We start from the raw sequence: 24,712 nt of genomic DNA, 5'->3' as shown, positions 1-24,712 counted from the left end.
GCACAATAGATCACTTGGATTTTCCTCTTTGCTCTATGTTGCTTTTACATTATGAAGACACACTCAGCTTCTCCTATAACTTTCTGTTGTTTATACAGGTAATTCTGCCTGGCCCATTCATTGTAACATAATACACCAAATTAAAAATAATTATTTAATATATATTATTATGAAGTAATGTTTAAAATTATTTTAAATATAGCATTTGCAATATTTTTTTTGGTGATAACTTCTGGTTTGGTTCTTTAAAGACAAAAGATAGTTTCAGGGAAAAATTAATATGAATAGAAGTTTATGTTCAGAATACTGTTTGTTCTTGTTTCAGTAACAGAGTACTGTACACTTAAATACACAGAATATACTAAAAATATTTAAATACACTAAAAATAGTTCAGCTGTGCTAGGGATACATGCATCTGTGATGGCTTATTTTGAGGGATAGCCTGGGTAAAGGGAGGAGTTTGGCTAACAAGGTCCTTAAATAAATTGTCTCCTGTTAGTGGAATCTTGCTTGACAGATGTAGCTATACAGAATGCAGTTAGTTGATGCTTACAAAAATGCTACATAAATTCCAGGTAAGTAAGCAAGAGGATTTGAGGGTGAATTGTAAATAATTTTATTTTCATTGTGCCAAGATAAATACAGAACAATTATCTGGTACCAAATTTATTCATTATGTTATTAAACTTGACCATTTTGGTATTCAATTAAGTAGGTTACAAATTTATTACCCCTCTCCTTAAAATCTTCTCTGGTCTGTGGCTGACCCATATTTGTCTGCAACTTGAATCAGACCAGAAAATACAGAACCATAGAATCATTTAGGTTGGAAAACACTTTTAAGATCATCGAGTCCAACCACAAACCTAATGCTGCCAAGTCCACCACTAAACCATATCCCTAAGCAGCATGTCTTTTAAATACCTCCAGAGATGATGACTCAACCACTTCCCTGGGTAGCCTCTTCCAATCTTTGACAACCCTTTTGGTTTAGACATTTTTCCTAATACCCAATCTAAACCTCCCCTGGTGCAACTTGAGGCCATTCCCTCTTGTTCAATTGCTTGTTACTTGAGAAAAGAGACCAACACCCACCTTGCTACAACCTCCTTTCACATAGTTGTAGAGACTGATAAGGTCTCCCCTCAGACTCCTCTTCTCCAGACTAAACAACCCCAGTTCCCTCAGCCGCTCCTCATAAGACTTGTGCTCTAGACCCTTCACCAGCTTTGTTGCCCTTCTTTGGATGCTCTCCAGCACCTCAGTGTCTTTCTTGTAGTGATGTATTCGATGTGTGGCCTCACCAGTGCCCAGTACAGGGGTAAGATCACTTCCCTGTCCCTGCTGGCCACGCTATTTCTGATAGAAGCCAGGATTCTGTTGGCCTTCTTGGCCACCTGGGCACACTGCTGGCTCATATTCAGCCGGCTGGCGACCAACACCCCCAGGTCCTTTTCTGCTGGGCAGCTTTCCAGTCACTCTTCCCCAAGCCTGTAGCCTTGCATGGGGTTGTTGTGACCCAAGTGCAGGACCCAGCATTTATCCTTGTTGAACCTCATACAGCTGGCCTCAGTCCACTGATCCAGCCTGTCCAGATCTCTCTGTAGATCCTTTCTACCCTCAAGCAGATGAACACTCCTGCCCACCTAGGTGTTGTCTGCAAACTTACTGAGGGTGCATTCAACTCCCCTTGTCCAGATCACTGATATTTATTAAATAGAACTGCCCCCAGTACTGAGCCCTGGGGAATACCACTTGTGACTGGCTGCCAACTGGATTTAATTCCATTCACTGCAACTCTTTGGGCCCAGCCATCCAGCCATTTTTTCACCCAGTGAAGAGTACACCCATTCAAGCCATAAGCCCCAAGTTTGTCCAGGAGAATGCTGTGGGAAATGGTGTCGTAATCTATTTTCCAAGTGTTAAGAAAAAAGGGAAGGCCCTTTCTTTGACTCACTGGAGACAGATTCCCCTTCCCAGCTCCCCCTCCTCTGTGATCCCTTCACTGAGATCAGTTTTCTATTTCAGTTTATTATTGCTGGTTTATCAGTTCCACTTAGAACCTGCCTGTTCTTATCTCCCTTCTTTCTCGTTTAGCTGTATTTAAAGAGGACAATAGCTAATTATCTACTAAAGAGGCTTGACTAAAGCATAATTTGTCAGAAAATAAAATTAAATTAAAAGCAGGGCATTGAGACATCTGTGTGCATCAAACGTACAATTTTGTTGTAAGAGATCAAACTTAGTCTTAGTCCAGCACTCAGTAAGGTTTAACAAAGAGTAGTGCTTGGATTTCTAGATTTTTGTCCTTTTTCTTGCAAAAAAAAATTCATCCGAATGATCTAATGGTAAAAATTCTTGTAATTAAGTACCTGTATCCTTGACACTGAGGTACTTGGAGGGCAGTAGTCTTTATACCTGGAAGAGCCTTTAAATCCTGGAAGAATTATTAGCATTCTGGCTTTGGAGCCCTTATTGTTACTGGCAGAAATAATCCTACATCTGTGTCTTTGGCCTTATATATGCAAAAGTATTCAATGTTCATTTCTCTTTCAATCAGCAGAACTAAACCTTTTTATGGAAGTTTGAGTTTAAGCTCCCATGCATTAAAATGTTTGGGGTTTTTTTAAATGTATTCTGAACTTTTAGAGTTATTAACTGGTTTGCCTTTACAGCAAGGGATTGTGCGTCTTGTTGACTATGATCTGTTGATATGTGAATAGCTCTCAGGCATTAGAACTAAATTACCATCCTTGTTTTTCATCACCCTAGGGATTTTACTTGTGCAGTTGTTTAGGTCAGGTCTGCTAAACGAGGGGTTTATAACTTCTGATGTTTTCTCCTATGTCAGTATCTAGATTGTCATAAGAAATAAGCAAATTTGTGCACTTCTAGAAGTTTGGGGTTTTCTAATATACTAAAAGCTAACAACTACAGGGTCAGTGACTGTATTGAAAAAAAAAGTACGGGTTCTTCTAACGTATTTAAAAGACTTCTTTGTGTGCCAGTTGGCAGCAGTCTGAGAATACTGCACTGTTTGTTGTGTGGGTTTGGGTTTTTTTGTTGTCTTTTTTTTTTTTTTTTTTTAATAAAATGAGACAAGGCTCAAATATGAGCCTGTTTCTTTCCCATGTTCTCTTGCTTATTGTTCAAGGAAAGCTTGGCAGTGCATTTGCAGTACTAAAGCTGATACCTTCTATTAAGGCCTTTCAGTTGTATTGTCTGGAATAGAAGCAGTGTTGAGGTTTTCGTGGATGTCAGAGAGGTGGGATAAGACCCTCTCACTAATGCTGTCTGGCACACTCCTTATGATCTGAGTAGCCCATGTAGTTAGGAATGTATGCTATGTTTACTCGCCACCTTACATGAACAGAACAACAGTTTTGTTCTTCAAAATGTAGTAAAAGGTCTGTTGCAATTTGCGTGGCTTTTAGATGGCTCGGTAAGAAATGAGTTGTTTGTATTTTGAGGAGTACGAGGAGGTTTTGTTTGCTTATTCGGGTATTTTGTAGAGACAGCATTGTAAGCTTTATTAAGGTAGTCAGTAAAAAACAAAATTTCTCTTCCAGCTAGTGTCATGCATAGTAGTCACTATGAATGATGAAGGTCACCTTTGAGACCTAACTTAAAAGAAATACCATTCTTTACCTTTGGCTTATAGGAGATTCGGCAATTGCTATGTTTGTGTTGGTAAATTCTTGTTTTAAGTATAAAAACACTTAACTTCTTTTTGTGAGATAGAAATAACAAATGACAAATCTACAAGTAATGGACTGAAAATTGCAGGAATGCATTAGTTTGTATGTTATTACTGATAATTATGATAGTACATGAAATGCTTTTAGTAATCCTAATTTCATGAAAAAATCAGGAAAATAATTACAATTTCTTCATTTATATAATGCTGGGCCTTTGGGGGCAGATGCATTTTTTTTTATTTGATTGTGCAGTGTAGCCATATAGAAATGGTGTATACTAGTTAGCAATAACTCATAAACTGGAAAAGTAAAATATATTTTACTTCAGAAGGAGCCAAAATATTATCAGTCAGGTAGGGAAAAATGCAGTATTTTTTTTTCTTTTCTCCTAACAGTAGAGGTTTACCATAATACTTGTAAAGAGTTTTTATCTATAATGGAGGCTAGGTTCCTAATTCATTAAAGTGCATTTGAAATTTGTACGCTATCTATTATAGAAATATGAGCCTAAACTGGAACTGTTTGGTTCTGAGCATCTTTGCTAATTTGCTCTTAACCCTTCTAGACTTTTTAGCCATTTTGACAACCACCATCTTACCTATTTCGCAAGAATATTATGGAACGCCATTTGTAGCTTTACACATGAAATCATTTTTTACAGTGCTTTTCATCCAGCAAAGTGCATAAGAGGTCAAAATATGAATGTAGATTTATTTGGGAATTGCTCACACAAATTTAAATGGAGGTTAAAATGAGATTTAGCTACCCTGGTTACTGAAAGTGAAACTACAGATCCGAGTTTGGCAGGGTAGGTTCATCGGTGTGCTAGGTTGCATCTGTAAAGGGCTCACAAATTACCAAGAGAAGCTGTCTGCTGTTCTGCATCTCTTAGTCCTGCTGGTTGTGTAGGGTCTGTGGGTTTTGCCTTAAGAGTGGTGGGCAGTTCAAGTGCAACAAAAGCAATTCAGGTCTGGTGAGTGCAATGTTTAGCAGGACAGAAAATAATCCTTCTCTTCAAGAAGTACAGAGAAGGGAGTTAGCAAAACATAAATGCTTAGACTTCCAGGGAGAACATATTCCCTGGACTCATGCTATCCCAAATCCTCCATTGGTTTAATTTCATAGTGATGTGAAAGACTAGTAGAGTTTCTTTAAAGAAAATTGGCAAATACATGGGAAAACCAGTTGGCATTTTGAGGTGAGGTGGTCAGCCCATCTGTTTCTGATTTCTACACACATCAGGACATTTTTATTAACAAATTCCCTGCTGTTGTGGGGAACAAGGACATTGACAATACCCTTGATATTGCTAAGATACTTGTGCCAGGAGATATTTATGTGGGTTTTGATTTTTTTACTATACACTATTTTTTTTTACATAGTGCTGGAATATTTTATGTGACTTGTAGATGTGTGGAACTCAAGTGGACCCAGAGTTAATGTTCTGGCAGAAAATTCTGGACTTAATAAGTATATCTTAATTGCCTGAGACTGTGGAGAATCAGTCCACTGTCCAGGTAATCATTCCCAGGCATATATTTCTGAAGAAGAGGAAAGTAGTTAACAGTCTTCAGAGCCTTGTAAGATCTCATAAGGTGTACCTCATAAGGTGCAGCAAGAGCAAGAATAACTGATTAAGCTACGTAGTTAATTTCTCTATAAAGCAATTGCAGTTCATCAGTTCTAAGTTCCTTAAGCTCTGATAGCATCCAACTCTTTCGCCTTGTCTTTTCATCCTATCCCCTGCCCTCCTTCTGTAGGAAGGGAGGAAGAAGTCTGAAAAATTGTGTTCGGACTCCACGTAGAGATCACTGCAGTCCCACTTCTCCTGAAGTGTATTTAAGTACTTTTTACATTGTAAATTTTTGGACTCGTGGACTTCACTATTTGAGTGGCACATACTATACTTTGGGAAGTGGCATTTCTGAAACTATGCAGAGAACTGAATAACTGGAAGTAGAAGAATGCTTGACTTGCTCAGAAGCATTTTGAAAAGCATTTCTGAAAAGCAGACAGCAATATTCTGCTAATGCTAAGTTCATTATTTTGTAATTCTGTATTGCCCAAATATAATTTGAATAGAGGATTTTGATCTGGTTTTGAATGATTTCTTTGTTATTTGATTTATTTTAATACCCATGAGCAGAAATACACACAGGCACATGTGCATGTTCACAAACATGTATCACATATCCCTGATAAGGATGATGCTAAGAAGAAGAAAAGAATTGCAAAACTGAGCGACTGCTTTTGATTTGTCTACACAAGACTGTACAACTAAGTGGATCTGTGGAAAAAGACAGACATGAGAGAACTAAGAAACTGTGACAAGGTGAATGGAAGAGATTCAGGCTGGAACAGGAAAATAACAGGATAGGACTCAGACTAGTGTTGTAAAAGCTCAGTGTGGTAGTCTGTGGGAAGAGCTTAAAAGGGAGGGAAAAAACCCCCTCCTATCAATGAAGGGAAACAGAATCTGTACTTGCACAGTTGCCACCAAATTGAAAAAAAGATCATTAGGGAGGAAGAGTCCCATGGAAAGTACATTTTCACTCTGCTACTATGTGTAGGACAGCTACAAATATGAGAAATAGCATATAATAAATTTATGAAAGTAATATTTCATAGCTGAGTTATGGATACCACATGCACAACTGACTGTGATTCATTATTTTGTTGCTGTGCTTTATAATTTTTTTTAATTACTATTTTTATTTTAACGCTTGAATTTTGGGTTGCACAATGTGTTTATACATCTGCTGCTATGCTGAGGACTACTATATATAATGTGAAATGTGACCAATAATTTGAACATTTGGGTAAAATTTGAAGCCAACCGAGGTAAAAATTTGAATATTGATACTTCGATTTTGCCTGCATTAACAAAGAACATGTCTCAGTGGGAGAGAGGTGGGACAGACTTGGGAGAGGACTTGTGTTTATTTGGTGCTGAGGACCCAGCTCACTTGTCAGGAAATTTACTTCAGACTAGCTCTATTCTAGACCATGGGCTGAAAGTCCATTAGCAGCTAAAACAAATCAGGTATGTCTAAGCATGTTCTCCTGGTTTAGTTCTTGTCTGAAGGGAATCTAGTTTGTGATCTCCACAATCTATTCATGATGTGAACCAAAGCATGCTGAATTGAGATAGCTGTGAGATTCACCTCAAAAGGATGCTCCTTAACTGAGCTAAAAATCCAATGTGGATGTACCCTTGAAGCTCTGTGTCTGAGCAGAGTTCAGATTTTATATTAAGCCTATCAGATGCTACACACACAAAAATGATGGTATTCCCCCATGTCTTGATGCAATATTGCTGACCTTTGTTGGGGAGAAGGGAAGTATGAGAGAGAAGAAACCTCCTGCGAAGAGACTTTGCTTGTGAGACCTTGCTTGTCATTTGCTCCTTTGCTTTGCCAGTATGACTGTGCTGTGTTGATAGCTGTTTGAAGGAAACATTATTTTCAGCTGTCAGTTCCCTTGATGCACAACATTAGCCAGATCCCTTGGGGAAGCACAGCTCTCTTTTTCTGAAAGAGTTCATCACTGTTACGCAGCAGCAGAGTTCATGTGTTTGTTAGACAAGGATGACTTGAGGCAAGCGTGGCAAGTACTGTCTTGCAGAACCGTGTTGAAGATGTTGCCCAGATGTGTGGCCAAACAAGCTACCTGTTTGTAATATTTATTGTAATGTTTAATTTAAAAAATGGCTGGTTTTAAATGAAAGATTATACGAGCAATTAAATTCTTAGTTCCATCACCACTTCTCTGCCCACTTCTGGCTTTCTTTCCTCTCCCTTCTGGTGTTTGACTGAGGAGGTTACATGAAGATTGCTATAGGAAGGACTGTCTTGGAGTACTTTAGTAATCTCAAAAGTAAAGCTGCCCTTTCTGACTAGCCATTTCTTTGTCTTTCTAGTAAATGAGATTGTCTGTGTTTCACTATCCCTTCCAAAGCCAGTCTGAAAACACCTATTCTCAGAACTGTGTCATATTGCAAATTAAGTGGCAGAGACCATGAATTTATTTTCATCTTGAAGAAGAAATAACTGGGTTTTTGAGTCTTGACCATTTAGAAGCTGTTGCATGATTTTTAGATTCTGGAACCATCTCCCTGTTGTCTGGTTTCAAAAAATTAGTGGAGCCTGCTGTGTGGGTCTTTGTCTATACAGTTGAACCCCACAATTAGATCCAGTTAAACTAATCCTTTATGGACTGACTGAAGTCAGTCTTACAGCCACAGTGAAATAGAAGGTAAATTGGATGATAAGATACTTCACAACAACATTGCTTCTTTTACTACAGGTTTATAGCTTTTTGTTTTAACTAATAACAGTTCACCAAACAGTGTCTAAGGAATCAGAATGTGTTGAGCAACACAACCATATTAAAATAGCCTTTACACATTAACTGCACAGTAGAATAGGAATATGCATATCACTAGGAGATACTTGGTTTTCACGTTATATTTTCTCTGCTCTGGAACACCAAGTATATTTTCCAGTGGGAAAAAAAAAAATTACAGCTAGCTTTCTATTGAATAACTTCTGATATCACATACCAGAATAGCTAAAGGAATAAAGAAAAGGTTAATGACACTGTTTAGTCTTGGACTGCAAGAACCAGATTAGTAAAATTAAGTGCCAGTCGGTCATCATATGTTAAATTTGTATGTATGTCCAAACATTTTGCTTAGGTTTTCAGTTAATATTTTCTTTTTCTCTTTTCCTACCATTATGTGTGTCAGATGTCTGAGACACTTTCAAAACAGTTTCTATAAAAGTAAAGCTTAAAGCTTCTTTTCATCCCCAAACCAGAAAGTAATTTAACAGAAATGAAAATTAATCCAAACTGAGACTTTTCACCAACAAATGCCAGTCTGTTTGGTCCATCGTCAAAAATGTTTGTCTAAAGAGAGAAATGTGAACAGAAGCAAAGTTGGTTCAGACTGTAATGCTGCAGTTCCATGATTGCTGTTCCCCCCCGTTGCATCCCCTCCCCAAACTGGCTAAAGGGAGACATTCCTGTTTCCCTTCTTCTGGCACTAACACTTGTGCTGCCATGTAGTGAACCAGATCAGTACCTCGATGCTGAAAACTATGTCTTGTCTTGTTTTTTGGGGGTTAGGTTTCTGCCAGATCAATTTTCTAATTTGGCTTGCTGTGTGAGGTTTTAATGCCAGCATAGGGGAGGGGGCAGGAACATATTTCTGGAAGTGGTGGGGAAAACAGTTCCACACCTCTCCGGAGCACCTGGCACTCTGTGTTGACTTCAACTGATTGTAAAACTTTAAAGTATAAAATACTGATCTATGAGCTACAATCCATGCCTACAACATAGGACTGACATGGTGAATATTTGTTTTTAGTATTTCTTGCATGTGAATCATTCTGTTTTGAAGTAATGTAAACATTAGAGAATTCAAAGCATTAATTATCTCTCTCTCTCAAAAAAAAAATAAATCCTAAGTTCAGTTCTATGTCTCAGTTATACCTAAATGGTAATGAACTGTTAAAGTGGCAGCCCGAAAAAGATGTAACTAAAACCATGAAAATGAGACTGTGGAACTAATATAAAAAAAGAATGAGCTCTGTTCTGTTTTATTAAAGTTTTCAGCCAATTTTTACACATGTAACTGGCTGTTAGTTATAATACTGATTTTTTTTTAATTTATTTTTTTGTTGCCTTCATAGACTTGAATCTGAACATTTTAGTAATTGCCTTCATTTCTTTAGTTTCACAATTTGCTGGTAATGCAATAATCAGATATCTGTAGGATGAAACAAAGCATACTTTGTCCTTCTGATATTTTTAATGAAAGCAAAACTATTGGATTTGCAGTTAGTTTATAATCAAATGATTTGGGAAAAAAAAAAAAAAAAAAAAAAGGAAAACCAGAAAACAAATAACACATAAATATACCAGTGAGGATTTATAGCAAACATACCTAGAAAACATAATTATTAGCAATTGTGAAAGCAAATAGAATTGTAGTAAATGTTTTGACATCACAGTGAACATTTTTAAGAACTACCTGGTTTATATAGTATTAGCAAGTATACTTTATATTATGTACCTTTTTTCTCTTCATGGGAAGGAGACAATATATGCACACTGGTAACAAATGTCATCCAGAGCTCAGTTCTTGTCTCAGAATAAAGTTTTCCACACTAATATCACTAAGACAAAAGCATAAAGAAAAATGAATGATGTTTTTCTTAGCTAAGGAAAGATCTATGCCAGCTGTAACTCCAGTAGAGCCTACTGCATTAAGCTTTTAGTTGTTCTAACAGACAAGTGTAAGTGAAGTTACTCAGGCTGACTTTCCTGCAGCATTAGAAACGAAAGTTTTTCATGTGGTGCAATAATACATGGAGGGAGTACTCTTCAATGCATTCTGAAATGCTAAGAAGCCATTATTGTCCTGAAAGATCAGCTGTAATACCCTCCATATAAAGTGCTGCTAGCTAGGTTGAGTAGTTGTATTAACAATAAATCTCCAAAGGATTATTTTGCCCAATTTTTTTATGCTCTCCACTAAATCAGACCATAACTTTATTGCTTTGTGGTTAGTCAGAAAGATTTCTAAGTAAGCAAATCCTTTCAGCTTCAGTTCATAATATACACTGACAAAGATTAAAAAAACCTTTTCAGAATTTATAGTTTTTCTTTCTGAGGTTACTTGCCTTACATTTTCCCTGGATGACTACAATAAATATACATACCACTTTTCCTTTTCTAATTCTGGCTCTAACCAGGGGAGCTGTTTACCTTTCCATACTTCAGGCAAATAGTTTCAGGATATAGGTCCTAAATACTCTATTATAACCTTTGAATCCAGAGTGACACATAGGTTCTGACATGAATATAAAGTTTTCTTCTGATTTTGTACTATGGGCAATTCTCGTTCTAAAGAAAGTCACAGAGCCTGGGAGAATGGTGGCATGACAAATAATGGGATCGTAGGATTCTCAGTCTTGAAGAGGTTTTGCTCTTCTTACTGAAGAAGTATGTTGTCATTGAATATTTTATGATGAATAAAAAACTAACTTGAAAAAATGTGTTTTGCAGCTGACAGTGATGGTCATGAAATAGTGCTTCTGTTGTGATAGCTGTTTATCAAAACATTATTATTGAAATGTAAGGTCTATGCTACAGGATGGGCAACAAGATTCTGTAGTACGCATGATAAAAACTGTCATAACAGGACAGCTGAATATGTGTTAAGAGGTTATTAATAGACTAAGTTGTGTTTTGTAAAGTTTTGTGAGTTAGAGGAGTAGGAGAAAAGAAGTACCTTGTCATATGAATGTCACGTAGTGCTTTGCAGCATTGTGCCAGTATTTATACAGTGATTTGATGAAATATGCTTAAGGTTGATTTTAATCGTCTTTTGTTTAAGCTAGCAGGATGTAAAGGTGTTCAGATAGCAGTATATGGCACGGGGTAAAATGCTGCTACTCTTAATAATGGTGCAGTAGGCCAGAGCTTGGTCAGAAGCATTGGATCTGACTTGCCAAGAATTTTTCCTCATCTGTGCAATGGTCTTGATTTGTTGGTGGATCTAAAACCACTCTAAGAAAAAGCACTAATGGTAATAAAGTAAATATTTAAATAGGCCTTGGAGCTGCATAAAATCATCCCTTGTTCTGAGCAATGAAGAATGAATATTATGTATACACTCCTTTCATAAAATCTATTGATGGCAAAATTATTCTCTCTGTGCTCCGTGAAGTCCATGTGCGGCAGGTCACATGCTCTGTGGAAGCACTTAGAGACTCATTTATCAATGGTGTGGTTTAGACAGTCAGTAAAAACAGTCATTAATGTAGCTCTTTTTGTTTGATTTGGAGTAATGTGGACTAAGTGAATGAAGAAGCTTAGAGAGGGGTGTGCATTGGATCTCTCCAGCTACAAAACATGGAAAAACATAGACTTGATCTGTTCTTAAACAGAACATATGACTTCATGGTGAAGATAAACCTTTTGCTTTGTTGTGAGTCCTAATGCGTTATCTCTTCTAATTATTTGTAAGTGAATTCTGATTGTAAAAGGGTGCTCTGAGATGGAAATATATAAAATTACTCATCTCATAATTCACTTTTTATAGTCAATATATCCCCGTCTATGCCATACAGCAAGATATACACATCTGAAGCAGTTCTCAGGATAATTTAAAAATTATTAAAAACTAAAAGTGAGAATGAAAACTGAACATGCATGTGCTTTTTTGTTCTGAAAATCAGATTTACAATCTCATTTATTTTCCATTTTCTTCTTTCCTTGTGTATGTTTTTGAAATTTCCAAGGTTTAGTGACACAAGACAGCTTAGAATCACTGCCAGAATGTATTTTTAAGCCTCTTTAACCACTATCATGTTTAACTAAAGAAGTGAAGTATGATGTGTATTAAGAGAAAGTGAAGAAAAGAAAGAAGCAAACGAGGCTGAAAATATTTTGGAAAAAAGTCTCTATCTTTTTATTTGAAGGCTCAAGTTACTACTTTATTCATGTTTTCATTGGGCAAGTTGTTCATATTGCACAATATTTCCATATCTAGATGGAGAGAACATTGCGTCATGTTCAGGGAACTGGTATAAATTAGTACATGCCTATTTCATATTCGTATCAATGATCTTAACCTCAAAGAGTTTACAATCAAAATCAAATCAAAATCCCAGTTTCTTAAGACGATGCCTTTTATCATACAGTATATATGGTGAATAACATGTCCTTCTCCAGAGAACTCAGAATAAAAGCTTGTGAAGGTTTCAGCAGGGACATGTTAAAGATTTAAATGTTGATGATGTAGAAGATGCTCTGTGCTAACAGTACAACAGTTTCAGATGTTTGTTTGTATCCCTCCCTACAAGGTGGGTAACAGATAGATGTCATCTCACTAAATAGCAAGTATTTATTTATATACTTTTTAGCACTCTGCAGAAAAGTCAGAAACCATAACATTGAAAGAGATCTTTAATTTCACATTGAACTTGTGTGAACTTTCTCTCTGTTGTCCAAAAAGGAAATCTGAATAATTTCGACGAGATGCATCCCAGGCTCCTGAGGGAATTGGCTGATGTAGTTGCTAAGCCATCATATTTGGCAAGGTCGGCTAAGTCATGGCAGTCAGGCGAAGTCCCCAGTGACTTTAGAAAAGGGAATATCACACCTAGTTTTAAAAATGGTAATAAAGAGGACCCTGAGAACTACAAAGCAGTCAGCCTCTAGTTCAGGATGTCCCTGCTTAAGGCAGGAGGACTGGACTAGATCTTCAATGGTCCCTTCCAACCTAAACCATTCTATGATTCTATAAGAAAAGTAAGTGTTCTCTAGGAAAAGCAGATACTTATGTGCTATTCCTGTATCTGACTAAATAGTTTTATCTATGTTAAAATCAATATTCTTATTATGGAATTAAAATGTAAAGTCTTGGTATGAGCCTGTAATAGGTGAGGAGACTGAGAATAGTTTTTAAATGTTTAGGTTTCAAGGTTCGTGCATTGTAAAACTTAAATGGACCCTAAAAAATGACTGTGATAGTTCTTTTCTCCTCAAGTTAGAGGAACAGACAGGTGACTCTGAAATGCAGCTGGTGAGAGGACAGTGCATAGAAACCTCATGGAAGGAAATGAGAACACTTTACCCTGGGTACTCCCAACACTACTGGACCCAGGCTGAGCATCAGTTCTTGCATCAAGCAACAAAAAAATTTAAATTTTTTGGTGTTTTAGCACCAAAATAGAACCACCTTTTCTATTCTTCTTTATCTAGGTTTGAAGAAGAAGGGTTTGAATATTGTCATTTCCATCAATTTTCCTTTCCTCACCATACTCTCTCTCCATGGAAAGAAGTGATTAGCCTTAGGAAATAAAGAGAAAAGAAATTGCTTTCTGCTATTATTTGAAAGCACTGTGAAAAGAAAATACTAACTTTAGCCCTCAATTCTGGTGTACACTAGGCCAATGATGAGCAGCAAAAATGGTCAACAGAAAGCAGCTATTCTTTTTGAGGCCTTCATAAACAACCGAACAGTGGGTAATGGAGAAAACCAGCAGAGAAAATTACAAAGAACAAAGTTGACATTGCCAGAAACTTTACAGGTACTGACTCCCTCTATTTGACTTAATGCATCTTAGATACTCAACAGCTGGACAACTTGAGAGCTTTACAGTTGGACATTTTATAAAGTGGACTGTTTTAATAGACTTTGCTTTTAATTTTTTTTTTTTTTAAATGACACAAGTTATAATCATCTTTTACATATAACATGAGCAAAAGTTGAGAGGTATTAATAAAGAACCTATTATTCTCAAGGAGAAGAAAATATTCTTAAAGGAACCTGAGCCTCTCTAGCAGTTATATACAGGAGAGGGAGAAAGCTGATCTTGTTCTGAGTTGAGGTATTTTTAAATTGTTTTTTTAAAATGCATGTTCTGCAAGTATTAACTGAATGGGACTGGAAGTTGTACATGAGTGAATTTTTGTCTAGTTAGAAAAGATGGAAGATTTCTAACTGAAACTTGGCTTGATCTGGAGACACCCTCCTTAGAGCTTTTCAAGGTTTGCTATGGTAAAATCTTTCTCAGTTTTTTCCCACAAAGTACTGCGGACATCTTATTTTGCATGACATTTGTAGCTACAATTTTTCTGGGATAGATAATGAATGCCCTGCTAGCTAGAAACCAGAATTGTTTGCAACACCGTGGAAAAAAAGACTATGTTGGAATCAAATGTGTGCATCTTTCAGCCCAAATTCCCCATCTGGTAGCAGCATTTCAGTTGGAAGCAGCTCAGATGAACAGGAGAGACATTGTCATTAGGAGGCAAACTGCAGCATGGAGGGGAACTGTTCAGCTCTCTAAACTGAATCCTGCTAAGCATCTTTTTTTTCTTTTTCCCCATGCCAACATTTTCAATTACAGAATTTCTAACTGTGAGCAGAATGTTTGAAACCATGTCCACTATCTCTCAGGACAGTGATAGAAAAAGATACCTGCTAGATGGTCATTTGAGGAATCTGGAGAGCCACTCCATTTCTAGATTAGGCTTTTTCTCTGTCTGAGTTGAATGTGAGACTAAAATGAGAAGGTTAGTTGTTCTTAAATAACCAATTTTTTGAAAATTCTTGCATCAAAACTGTCTACTCTCATAAATAATAGAGACAAACAAGAATCTGTAACAGCATATGTGAATTGAAAGATGACTGATCACATATTATCACAAGGAATTGATATCGGCCTCTGAGAACACAAAGAGCTGTTTCTCAGACTCACAAAACCTCTGCTTTAGCTCATTAGCAGAAGTAGTTGTGTTTCATGTCTTAAGCCTGTAGGAGAGGCTATTCAAAAATGAAAAATGTGCAAATGTGATACTTATTTTGAGATGTATGATGTCCTTTCGATGTCCGGTCATTTTTATACATGAGTGTAAAGATAGAAGTTAGATCCAGGAACATTGTTCTGCCTTGAGAATTTGTTTAAATCTGTGATTCCTGATTGTCGGTCATCCTAGGTACCAGAAGTTACTGAATCTGGTAGCCTGATGGATGCAAGGCTGCTGTGAGTCTGTCTTCATGTTCAGACTGTAGCAAGGCAGAGCTTAGGTTTGTGAGAGAGTGAAACACACACAGGGCTGCACAGAGCAATGTAAATAGACCACAGGGCCCTGTCGGCACCCAGATGAGCACAAACACAGCACAGGCTGCCTCACCCTGTTCTTCCTCTCCAGATGATTAGGGTTAAAGTCTGCTAGGGGTGCGTGTGTCTGCGTACATCTATGGATGCATACACAACATTCAACACTTTATTAGCTCGCCTTACATAATCTATCCACTGGCTGGCCCCAGATCCCACTGGTGTCCCGGGTTGCTGGCATCCAAACAGAAGAGCCTTGGGGATTTTCAACCCTACTCTAACTGCTGGTACTCAGACCTCTTTCTGTGCTGGTTAGTTGATCTTGAAGTTAACTCTTGTTCACATGCACCCACTCAAAAGAGGGAGCATGCCTAAATGGAAGATACTTAGAAACAGGACTTAGTGAGAAGATAGGGAAGACTTCAGTGACTGAGGTCAGGACAAGCATACTGACCAGCTAGCTATTTACAGTCAACTGGTTCCTTTTATTGCGTTTTTCCTCTATTTTACACTTGTTCCTCCCTGATCCACCTTGATCCCTCCCTTTCCCCACCTCTGGTTGCTCCCCTAAATGTTCTCACCCATTTACACAATCCCCTTAACACATCCCATCATAAGTTTTACATGCTCCAAAAATGTTCTTTCCCCTGCTTCTCTCTTAATGAGTCATACTCCCCTGTAGCCAATAAGCCCATCAGCCTGCAGGGTGTTCTGAGATGACTTTCTCAGTTGATGCATCTGGATGGATTTCGCATTGGGACAAGGGGTGTCTGCAGTGCTTTGCTGTCCCTAACAGCACTTTTTCATGGCTGGTTAAATAAATCTGTGGGAAATTTTAAGGCCACAAGTTTCAACAGTATTTATGCCAGCCTGTAAGGAAACAAACCCTTGCCCAATTCTGCACTCATCTCAATAAAATATTTACTTGACCACTGAACTGAAATAATAATCAACAACATAATATAATTATGGTAAATAAGTAGACACACAGTTTACACAAGATTGCTGATGGAAGCCTCCATTAGGGCTATTACATTCTTCTGTTGGGAAAATGAAATGGAAATATAGAATTGTGTGGTACTGTATTTTTTGCTCTGATGATATACTACCTTACATGAACGGTTTCTAACTGAGGGATTTATTTTTTAAATAGAAGCGCAGGTGGGAGTGAGACACAATGAGATTTCCTGCTTCACTAGCTAACCCTATGCAGATTAATGATTCACTTCAGCTCTATCTGAATAATATTAGTGTAGCAAATTATCCTGTATAGTAGGATGCACTTTTCTATGTCTTATGAGGCATTCATAAGAAGATACAGTGCTGTAACTTATGGAACCATTCCTCACAATATGTGCTTTGCAGATCTCACTGCTGAGACAATTATCAGTGAAAATGAGACCCAAACCTCATTTTGTTTCTCATCTTGAGGATTGTGTTGTCTATAATTTTGGAAAAGCTTAAAGGACTATTTAGACTATTTCCCTCCCACTCTCATAATTACACTATGATCACATGAGCAGAGAAGTAGAAAAAAGCTCCAGCTGCACTTTGGCAGCTGTGTTAATGGACTATTGCATGCTACTAGGCAGCTTGGTATTGCTCTGTTTTCACATTTGTATCAGCAAACTTTGGTCTCCAGGTGACATTGTATTGGGCTTGTACAAAACCAGATGTGCTCTAAGGTTGTAAAATTATCGCATCAATTGATAAGTGTCAGCTTACTGATGCTATTTGAGAAGTATACCAGGCATGTTCCATCAATTACCCTGTGGGAACAGAAGCCCTACTAGGAAGCTTCGCTCTCGAAAGCTGAGCAGTTCACTTTTTGTGGTTGTGGAAACAAATACAGCAAAACTCAGTAATACATTAGACTTTACTGGTATTAGTATTCTCATGCCACTAAGCTCTAGCTGGTTGTATTACAGTAACCAGAACACCATTTGCTAAGCAACTCCACAGTAAAAGAAGGGTTACTCTTGTACCTGGAGAAAGACAGTTTTCCAACTGGTTGGAAAATCAGTGTTGCTTCCATGACACTGACTTGCTTTAAGAATCATCATGCAGCTGCCATTAATTTTAGTCTGTTTTTTTCTGCACTAGTTGTTATTGTCAACTTGTTTAGAAAGCACATTAAAGCATGGAATACACTATGTTTGTTGTCTGTGTCACAGCACTGTGAGGAGATGGTAATGACTCCTATACCTCTCTAAGCTGGGACAACTGTCTTCCTGATTAATGCTAAATCTCTACAAGTCTAGTTGTGCCCCAAAGAAAAGGCATTTCTAAGAAACGTGGATTAGAATCCTGTTCTTTCTTCAGCCTAGCCTTACTGAGAAAGATCAGGAATAACATCAACCAGCGCATGTTTCTGATGCATGTGCTCGCTCATCTTCCCTGACTGCAATTAGCATTAGCAGTTTACCAACATTTAAAAATTCTGGTCTTTAGTGACAGCTCTGTTTCTCTGCTCAGAAATCATTTTGTTTTATACAAAACAGTACTGCAGTTCCACTCGTGAATAGAGATGTGAAGGAGAAAAGAGAATGTTTCACATGTCAGTGGGTTGCAGATAGCTCGGTGCAGTTGCAGAAGCCACTACAGGAACTCTCAGAAGCTAGGACAGTAGTAGTAGACTGGATCAGGCCAAAACCTGTAATTGAGCAGTAGTTAAAAACAACTCTTCATGTGTACATTAACAAGGTTTTTTCGTTGTCAAGTTTAGATTAAGAGAAATAATTTCATCCCACTATGACCTGCAATATGCTGTTTCCTCTCCAGTGCTTTTTTAAATAAAATTTTGTTGCAGTTTCATTTACAAAGTTTCTAAAAATAATCAAAGGTATACAATAAATTGCAGTCAAACTGTACACTATCCCAGAAGGTAAGAAATGAGACTTCAAACAAATCTTCAGCAGAATGTGCAGGAAATGTCATTGAAATAGGGCTCTAATTTGAAAAGCAACTGTAGAAAGTTTCACTCTCCCACACAGCCTAGTATTTCAAAGTAAGCAAGCAAAAAAAGGCTTCCTCTTGGTTATGCCTCTTGGCCCCACAGAGCAGATGCATCCAAGATGTTTGCAGAGCTAAAAGTTTTTTTGACTAAAGGCAGTATTTAACATTGAATCCTCTGTGAAGTTTTGCAAATTTTAGGACTTCCACAAAGGAAGCTCTATATGCACACCTAAGCTTATGAATTTATTGTCAGCTATGTCCCAAACCACAGATCCTCCATGGTAGAAGCACTAGCAATGTGTTTAACCTTAGTTGTTATCCATTGAACATATAAGGAATAGTCTTTTTATGAGAACTTGGGGTAAAACACTTATTTAAATTTTTTTTTTTTTAAAGTATTTAGACATACTCTAGAATGAAATCTCCATTCTGAATGGCTGGGGCTGAAAGAGTCTATGTGGTTTGACTGGATCATGCTGATGTAAAAACAATTTACTTTGTACGTTGGATTCTTTACTTGTGCAAAGGACAATGTACAAAATAACTCTAGATAAACTAGTTCCTTAAAATATAGCTGGTCTCATTATCTCCCTTAGGACATAATAAATAATTAAACACTCCAGCTATTTTCTTTCATTGCAAAGAGCTTAACTGGGGGGGAGCAGTTTGGAGAGGTATATTAATGTTGTGTTTTTCTCTGTTTATTGTAAACAGTACTGGTGACACTGATCCAGTATCGTTACAGTTAGTTATTTGTGGCCACAGTGGAATATATGCATAAATGAATTTAAGAGAGGAAAGGGCATTTGTGAAACAGGGCACAAGTGATTGTATGATTCCCGTTGAAACAATGGAATAAAACACAGGTTTTTCCTTGTCTCTGGAGATTTCCTTTTATGCTATTGAAGAAAAACATTGGTAACTTCAGATAATCCTCCACGAGTGCACAGTTATGCACATGTTTTTCAGGTCAAAATAAATACAGTCTCACCCACTTCTTATTGCCACTGAAAAACTTTTGTTGTCAGTAATTTGACATCTTGACTGAAGCTATTGTGGATCTTACCATTTTCTCAGCATCTACACAGAAGTCAGGAACGATAATTTGAGATAAACTTTGTCTCCATCATGAAATGTACTGTAGTATTTGCAGTACTCTGCCACTTAACATAATTTCTATTTCATAATAATACTGATGGTTATTAAAAAAACAATTTGAGTCTTCTTACTGTTTTTTTCATTGCATTACTGATTGTTGTAAGTATTCACAGCAGATTTTGTGCGGACTAAGTTTGAATCATGCAGCTTCCTTACAATGACTATCCAATATAGAAAACATTAAGTATTAAATCAACACTGTTCTCTCTGTGATACCCTCTGGCATCTTCATGTGCAGACTCACAGAACTGTGTCTTAAAAATATTAACTTGCTGTATGTTCTGCTTTTCTAATGGAAATAGCTGTTTCTTTTCCTTAGCTTCAGTTCTACCTCTGTAGCATCTAGATGTTACTAGATTAAAAAAAACAAACCAAACCAAAACTGCATCACTAATATATGTCATTCTGCAATTGCAAATGTATTGTTTGTGGCTTGGATTCCAGCAAGCCTGTAAACAGAAATAAACTTTGATAAATCAATTGAATAGGCTGGTGAAATGGACCATAATGAGCATTGATTACATGCTTACATTCTGTTTATAGTGATATTTGATGTGTCTCTGTCCTATAAAGCTTATTTATGGCCACAGTGCTGAGTCACGTGAGTCAAACAAGAATGTTTTATAGAATGATTTCAGCATGATGTGATTACATTTCAATAGCTTAAACCTATGTTTTTTTTCTTAACAGTGATAAAGTTGTAACAGAGTTTGGCAACTCTTAAACACTGCAGAAAGTGTATGTCTATAAATACATATACAGAAACAAATCTAATTCTACAAATTGAAAATACTTGAAAACAAACTTTGCAAACATTTGGCTGAAACTGCAACATAGCAATTACCTACTAAGTTATGTGGAATTTAAGTAGCTTTTTAATTCTATTTTCAGTCTCTATTGGCCTAATGTAACTAATCCTTTTTTCAGAAATGTTAATGGAGAATTTATTTCTGTAGTTAAAGAGTTTCAACGGAATCTGAGGCCATATTGCATTTTTAGAGAAAAAAATCAAACTTTGTCATATTTACTGTTATTAGTTTGGTAGCTATTAAGAAATTGGAATGAATTTATCATTTTGTATTTACATATATTTTAACAATTCATCAATTTTTCAGATTTTCCAGATTGCTTATGTTATTGTGAAAGCAGCTAACTCACCTCGACCTGGGAATTGGATATTGGAGCGTTCACTGGATGGTGTAGACTATCAACCATGGCAGTATTATGCTATCACAGACAGTGAGTGCCTGACACGATACAACATTCACCCCCGTCCTGGAACTCCATCCTATATAAAAGATGATGAAGTCATATGCACTTCTTACTATTCAAAAATCCATCCTCTGGAGAATGGAGAGGTAAGATCAGATGTTATTCCATGCACTGTAACCTTGGAGAAAAAAAAAATCTCTTGCTTAATTGGCAAATATCTGCCTTGAGTAGACAGAGTGTTTTGGGATGCTTGAAAAATGGGGAGGTAGTCTATTTGCAATTTTAAAAAACTCATCTTACATGGTCCTATATAAATGCATACAAGGTGCACATACAGGGCACAAGTGATTGTATGATTCCTGTTGAAACAATGGAATAAAACACAGGTAAACCAAGAGGTAAAAGAGTCATTAGGTAGAAGTGGACACTAGTACATTCAGACAACTTTAGGTGCTTGAAATATGTTCCTGTGTCACTTGTGAACAAAGGTGAGAGTACTGGGAAAAATCATGGACACAGTGAATTAATTAAAAGACTTTTCTTTGAGTCACATTTTCAGTTCCTGTGTATAAGCTAGGATGTTAAATGGTAATTACTTTACTCAGTTTAATTTATTGCATTTAAGAGCTTGTAACTGACCCTCTGCCCATGCATATACCTATTCATTCTTCTCCTGTTAGAAGCCTCTGCTATTTCAACATGACTCCAATCACATGAATCATGGACCAGTCATTTGTTTTAACTGAGGATGTAGAAAAGATGTGGTAGAGGTGAGAATGAAGATCTGTGGCTGAAAGATAAAGGCAAATGTAACAACTGTAGCTGAAAATGCAGTATTTTCAGCCACTTAAGAGAGGGAAAGCCATGTGTACCAAATTCCAACAACTATATTTTTTTCACAGATTTTTTTCCAACACTTGCTTTGCATACAACTTGGTAATTCAAGGAAATAGCGTGACTTGAATGTGCACTAGATCTGAACTGTTTTTTTATTTACAGATTCTTTGATGTCTAATGATGTTCTGTGAAACTTTACCCTAATATTTATCCTTCTGTTAATTTTTGTGTACCATAATGGCTTATCTTCATATAAAGAGGTACAAACTTACTGTCTTTTGTTCCTCTACATGCAAAGCAACATTTACATACAAAATTGTTAATACAATTATTTGTGAGTACTGGATATAGATATGTATAGTTTGTTTATGTTCACAGAAAATTTCCAATGCCAGTTGCAAAAACAGAAAAATACAGCTTTCAATGCAAATGTCCTGCTGGTACACTTTAAAAAGATGTAAGCTTGGATCTAAAGGAGTCTCATATGAGTTATCAGAGATGAAATCAGTTGCACATCTAGGAAAAATCATCGCAAATACTTTGTGTTTGTAGTTGTATCATTTGTAGCTGTATCATTTGAATGCGCATTTGTTCTTGTAAAATGTAGCAGGAGCAGATAAAGTGATATTAAAAGAAATAATGCATACGTATGTGCTATGTTTTCAAAATGTTTCCAACTGGGTGCTTTTTGAGAGGTGAACAGAACATGAGTTAGCAGTTTATCACTTGCAAAGAAATTTTATAGTTTCTTTGGGAGAACGTCTGCACTGAAAATGTAATGCTGAAGTAATTGCTCCAATAATTAATTTAATTTACATTCTTCAATTTCTTTGATTATCTGATTCTCTTGCAGACAGATATTGATTCCAGTAGTCTGCTGTCATCTTGGTTAAACCAGTGTCTCCTTATGTTTGTTCTTCATTGGCTGAGTGAAACAGCAAAGGGCTTTTATTCGGTTTTAATCCGGTTGGAGGCCGGTCACGAGTGGTGTCCCCCAGGGCTCGGTTTTGGGGCCACTCCTGTTCAACATCTTTATTGATGACCTAGACGAGGGGATCGAATGCACCCTCAGTAAGTTTGCAGACGACACCAAGCTGGGTGGGAGTGTTGATCTGCTCGAGGGTAGGGAGGCTCTGCAGAGAGATCTGGACAGGCTGGAGCGATGGGCCAAGGCCAACTGTATGAAGTTCAATAAGGCCAAATGCCGGGTGCTGCACTTGGGCCACAACAACCCCCAGCAGCGCTACAGGCTTGGGGAGGAGTGGCTGGAGAGCTGCCAGTCAGAGAGGGACCTGGGGGTGTTGATTGACAGCCGGCTGAACATGAGCCAGCAGTGTGCCCAGGTGGCCAAGAAGGCCAATGGCATCCTGGCTTGCATCAGAAATAGCGTGGCCAGCAGGGACAGGGAAGTGATCTTACCACTGTACTCAGCACTGGTGAGGCCGCACCTCGATGACTGTGTTCAGTTTTGGGCCCCTCACTACAAAAAGGACATTGAATTACTCGAGCGTGTCCAGAGAAGGGCAACGAAGCTGGTGAAGGGTCTGGAGCACAGGTCTTATGAGGAGCAGCTGAGGGAACTGGGGTTGTTTAGTCTGGAGAAGAGGAAGCTGAGGGGAGACCTCATCGCCCTCTACAACTACCTGAAAGGAGGTTGCAGAGAGCTGGGGATGAGTCTCTTTAACCAAGTAATAAGCGATAGGACAAGAGGTAATGGCCTCAAGTTGCGCCAGGGAAGGATTAGACTGGATATTAGGAAGCATTTCTTTACAGAACAGGTTGTTAGGTGTTGGAATGGGCTGCCCAGGGAGGTGGTGGAGTCCCCATCCCTGGAGGTGTTTAAGAGTAGGGTCGATATAGCGCTGAGAGATATGGTGTAGATGGGAACTGGCAGTGCTAGGTTAATGGTTGGACTGGATGATCTTCAAGGTCCTTTCCAGCCTAGTTGATTCTGTGATTCTGTGATTCTATTCAGCATGCCGGTACATATCTGTGACTGAAACACTGGCTTAAGGCCTGCTGAATTGAGTGGAACTTAATTCCAATTTTAAGTGTGCAATTAATAATTTTTAACTTGTCTGATATGCTTTAATTGGTGTTCTGTCCTGAACCTAGGAAATGACCAGCATCTGATAAACAGGTTCTTTAAATGGGAAGAAGAATTTGAAGGGGGGATTGCATCTGTTCCATTCCACTTGGAAAAGGGAAATTGTTAGATACAGGCATACTCTATGAAAGGCATATGATTTAAGCCACCCTAAATTAATCTTACCTTACACAGGTAGTTACTAATCTGAGATATGGCCCTAATAGAGAGAGAACATCTGGAAATGAGAAGCCTAAAGCTTAACTTTTATAGTGACTGGAAGAGTATCATTTCACATGAATTGAGCAGCTTACTTTTATAACTATTCTTTTCATAAGTAAAACATGAGTTTCATCTGTCTGAGTAGCTATAGACTGCATTATGAAATATGTAGCATTAACACTGAATTAACCCAGGTAATTCTTTTTCATATTTCATCACACATGTAATGTGAAAAATAATACATTTCATACCAATATCGAATTTACTTGCAGTTGTGTTGTAGGAGGTATTTGCCTGGCTCCTGGTCTTTCAGTGGAACTACATCTATGTATCATTTATTTTTATTCCAGGGTAGGACTTTTGTTCTATGTTTCAGATATTACAGACATTTTGTAAGACTGACAGAGTTAAGTGTATGTAGTTAAATGTACATTAAGTACATTTCCTTTACTTCAAAACCCACGAGCTATTTAGGCACACCATTCTGGGGTACACTTAGGAACCTGATGAAGTGCAGAAGGAGTATAGGTCAGCAAGCCAGTTCCAAAGCCAAATATACATCTACAGTTATGTCTTAAGTTAAAGCTTGTTATCTTAGAAAAAGCAGAATATGTGCTTTTCATGTATACTTTCAACAAACATTTAAGTCAGTGACTTGATTGATTAGAGTATTTCCAGAAATGTCAATTCTAAGCAAAATATATTGGGCATTTAATAGTGTCACTATTTCCACCAGAAATACTCTTAGTCAATCACAGAATTAAAACCACCAATAACTAGAACAACAACAACAAAAAGACAACAAACAAAACTCCTGTGTGATTCATCTTCAGGTCGGTGTAACTAGCACAAGTTTAAGTTCTCTCAGTCAGATATGAATAAACTATCTGTAGACCAAAAATTATTT

At 37.4% G+C, this 24,712-nt stretch overlaps 1 protein-coding gene across 4 annotated transcripts in view; it reads left to right on the top strand.

Annotated features, from left to right (window-relative positions):
* The window catches only part of LAMA2 (laminin subunit alpha 2), a 391,440-nt gene that overhangs the window by 102,051 nt on the left and 264,677 nt on the right, over nucleotides 1-24,712 (top strand). For all 4 annotated transcript variants that reach the window (XM_074819148.1, XM_074819147.1, XM_074819146.1 and 1 more), the window contains exon 4: nucleotides 20,564-20,806. In XM_074819148.1, coding sequence (XP_074675249.1) covers nucleotides 20,564-20,806 — 243 coding nt within the window. The remainder of the gene's footprint in view (nucleotides 1-20,563; nucleotides 20,807-24,712) is intronic.

The sequence above is a fragment of the Strix aluco genome, chromosome 3, assembly GCF_031877795.1.
Source record: "Strix aluco isolate bStrAlu1 chromosome 3, bStrAlu1.hap1, whole genome shotgun sequence".
Classification (NCBI taxonomy): domain Eukaryota; kingdom Metazoa; phylum Chordata; class Aves; order Strigiformes; family Strigidae; genus Strix; species Strix aluco.
The sequence above is the reverse complement of the archived record's forward strand: the minus strand, read 5'-3'. Positions and strand labels throughout refer to the sequence as shown.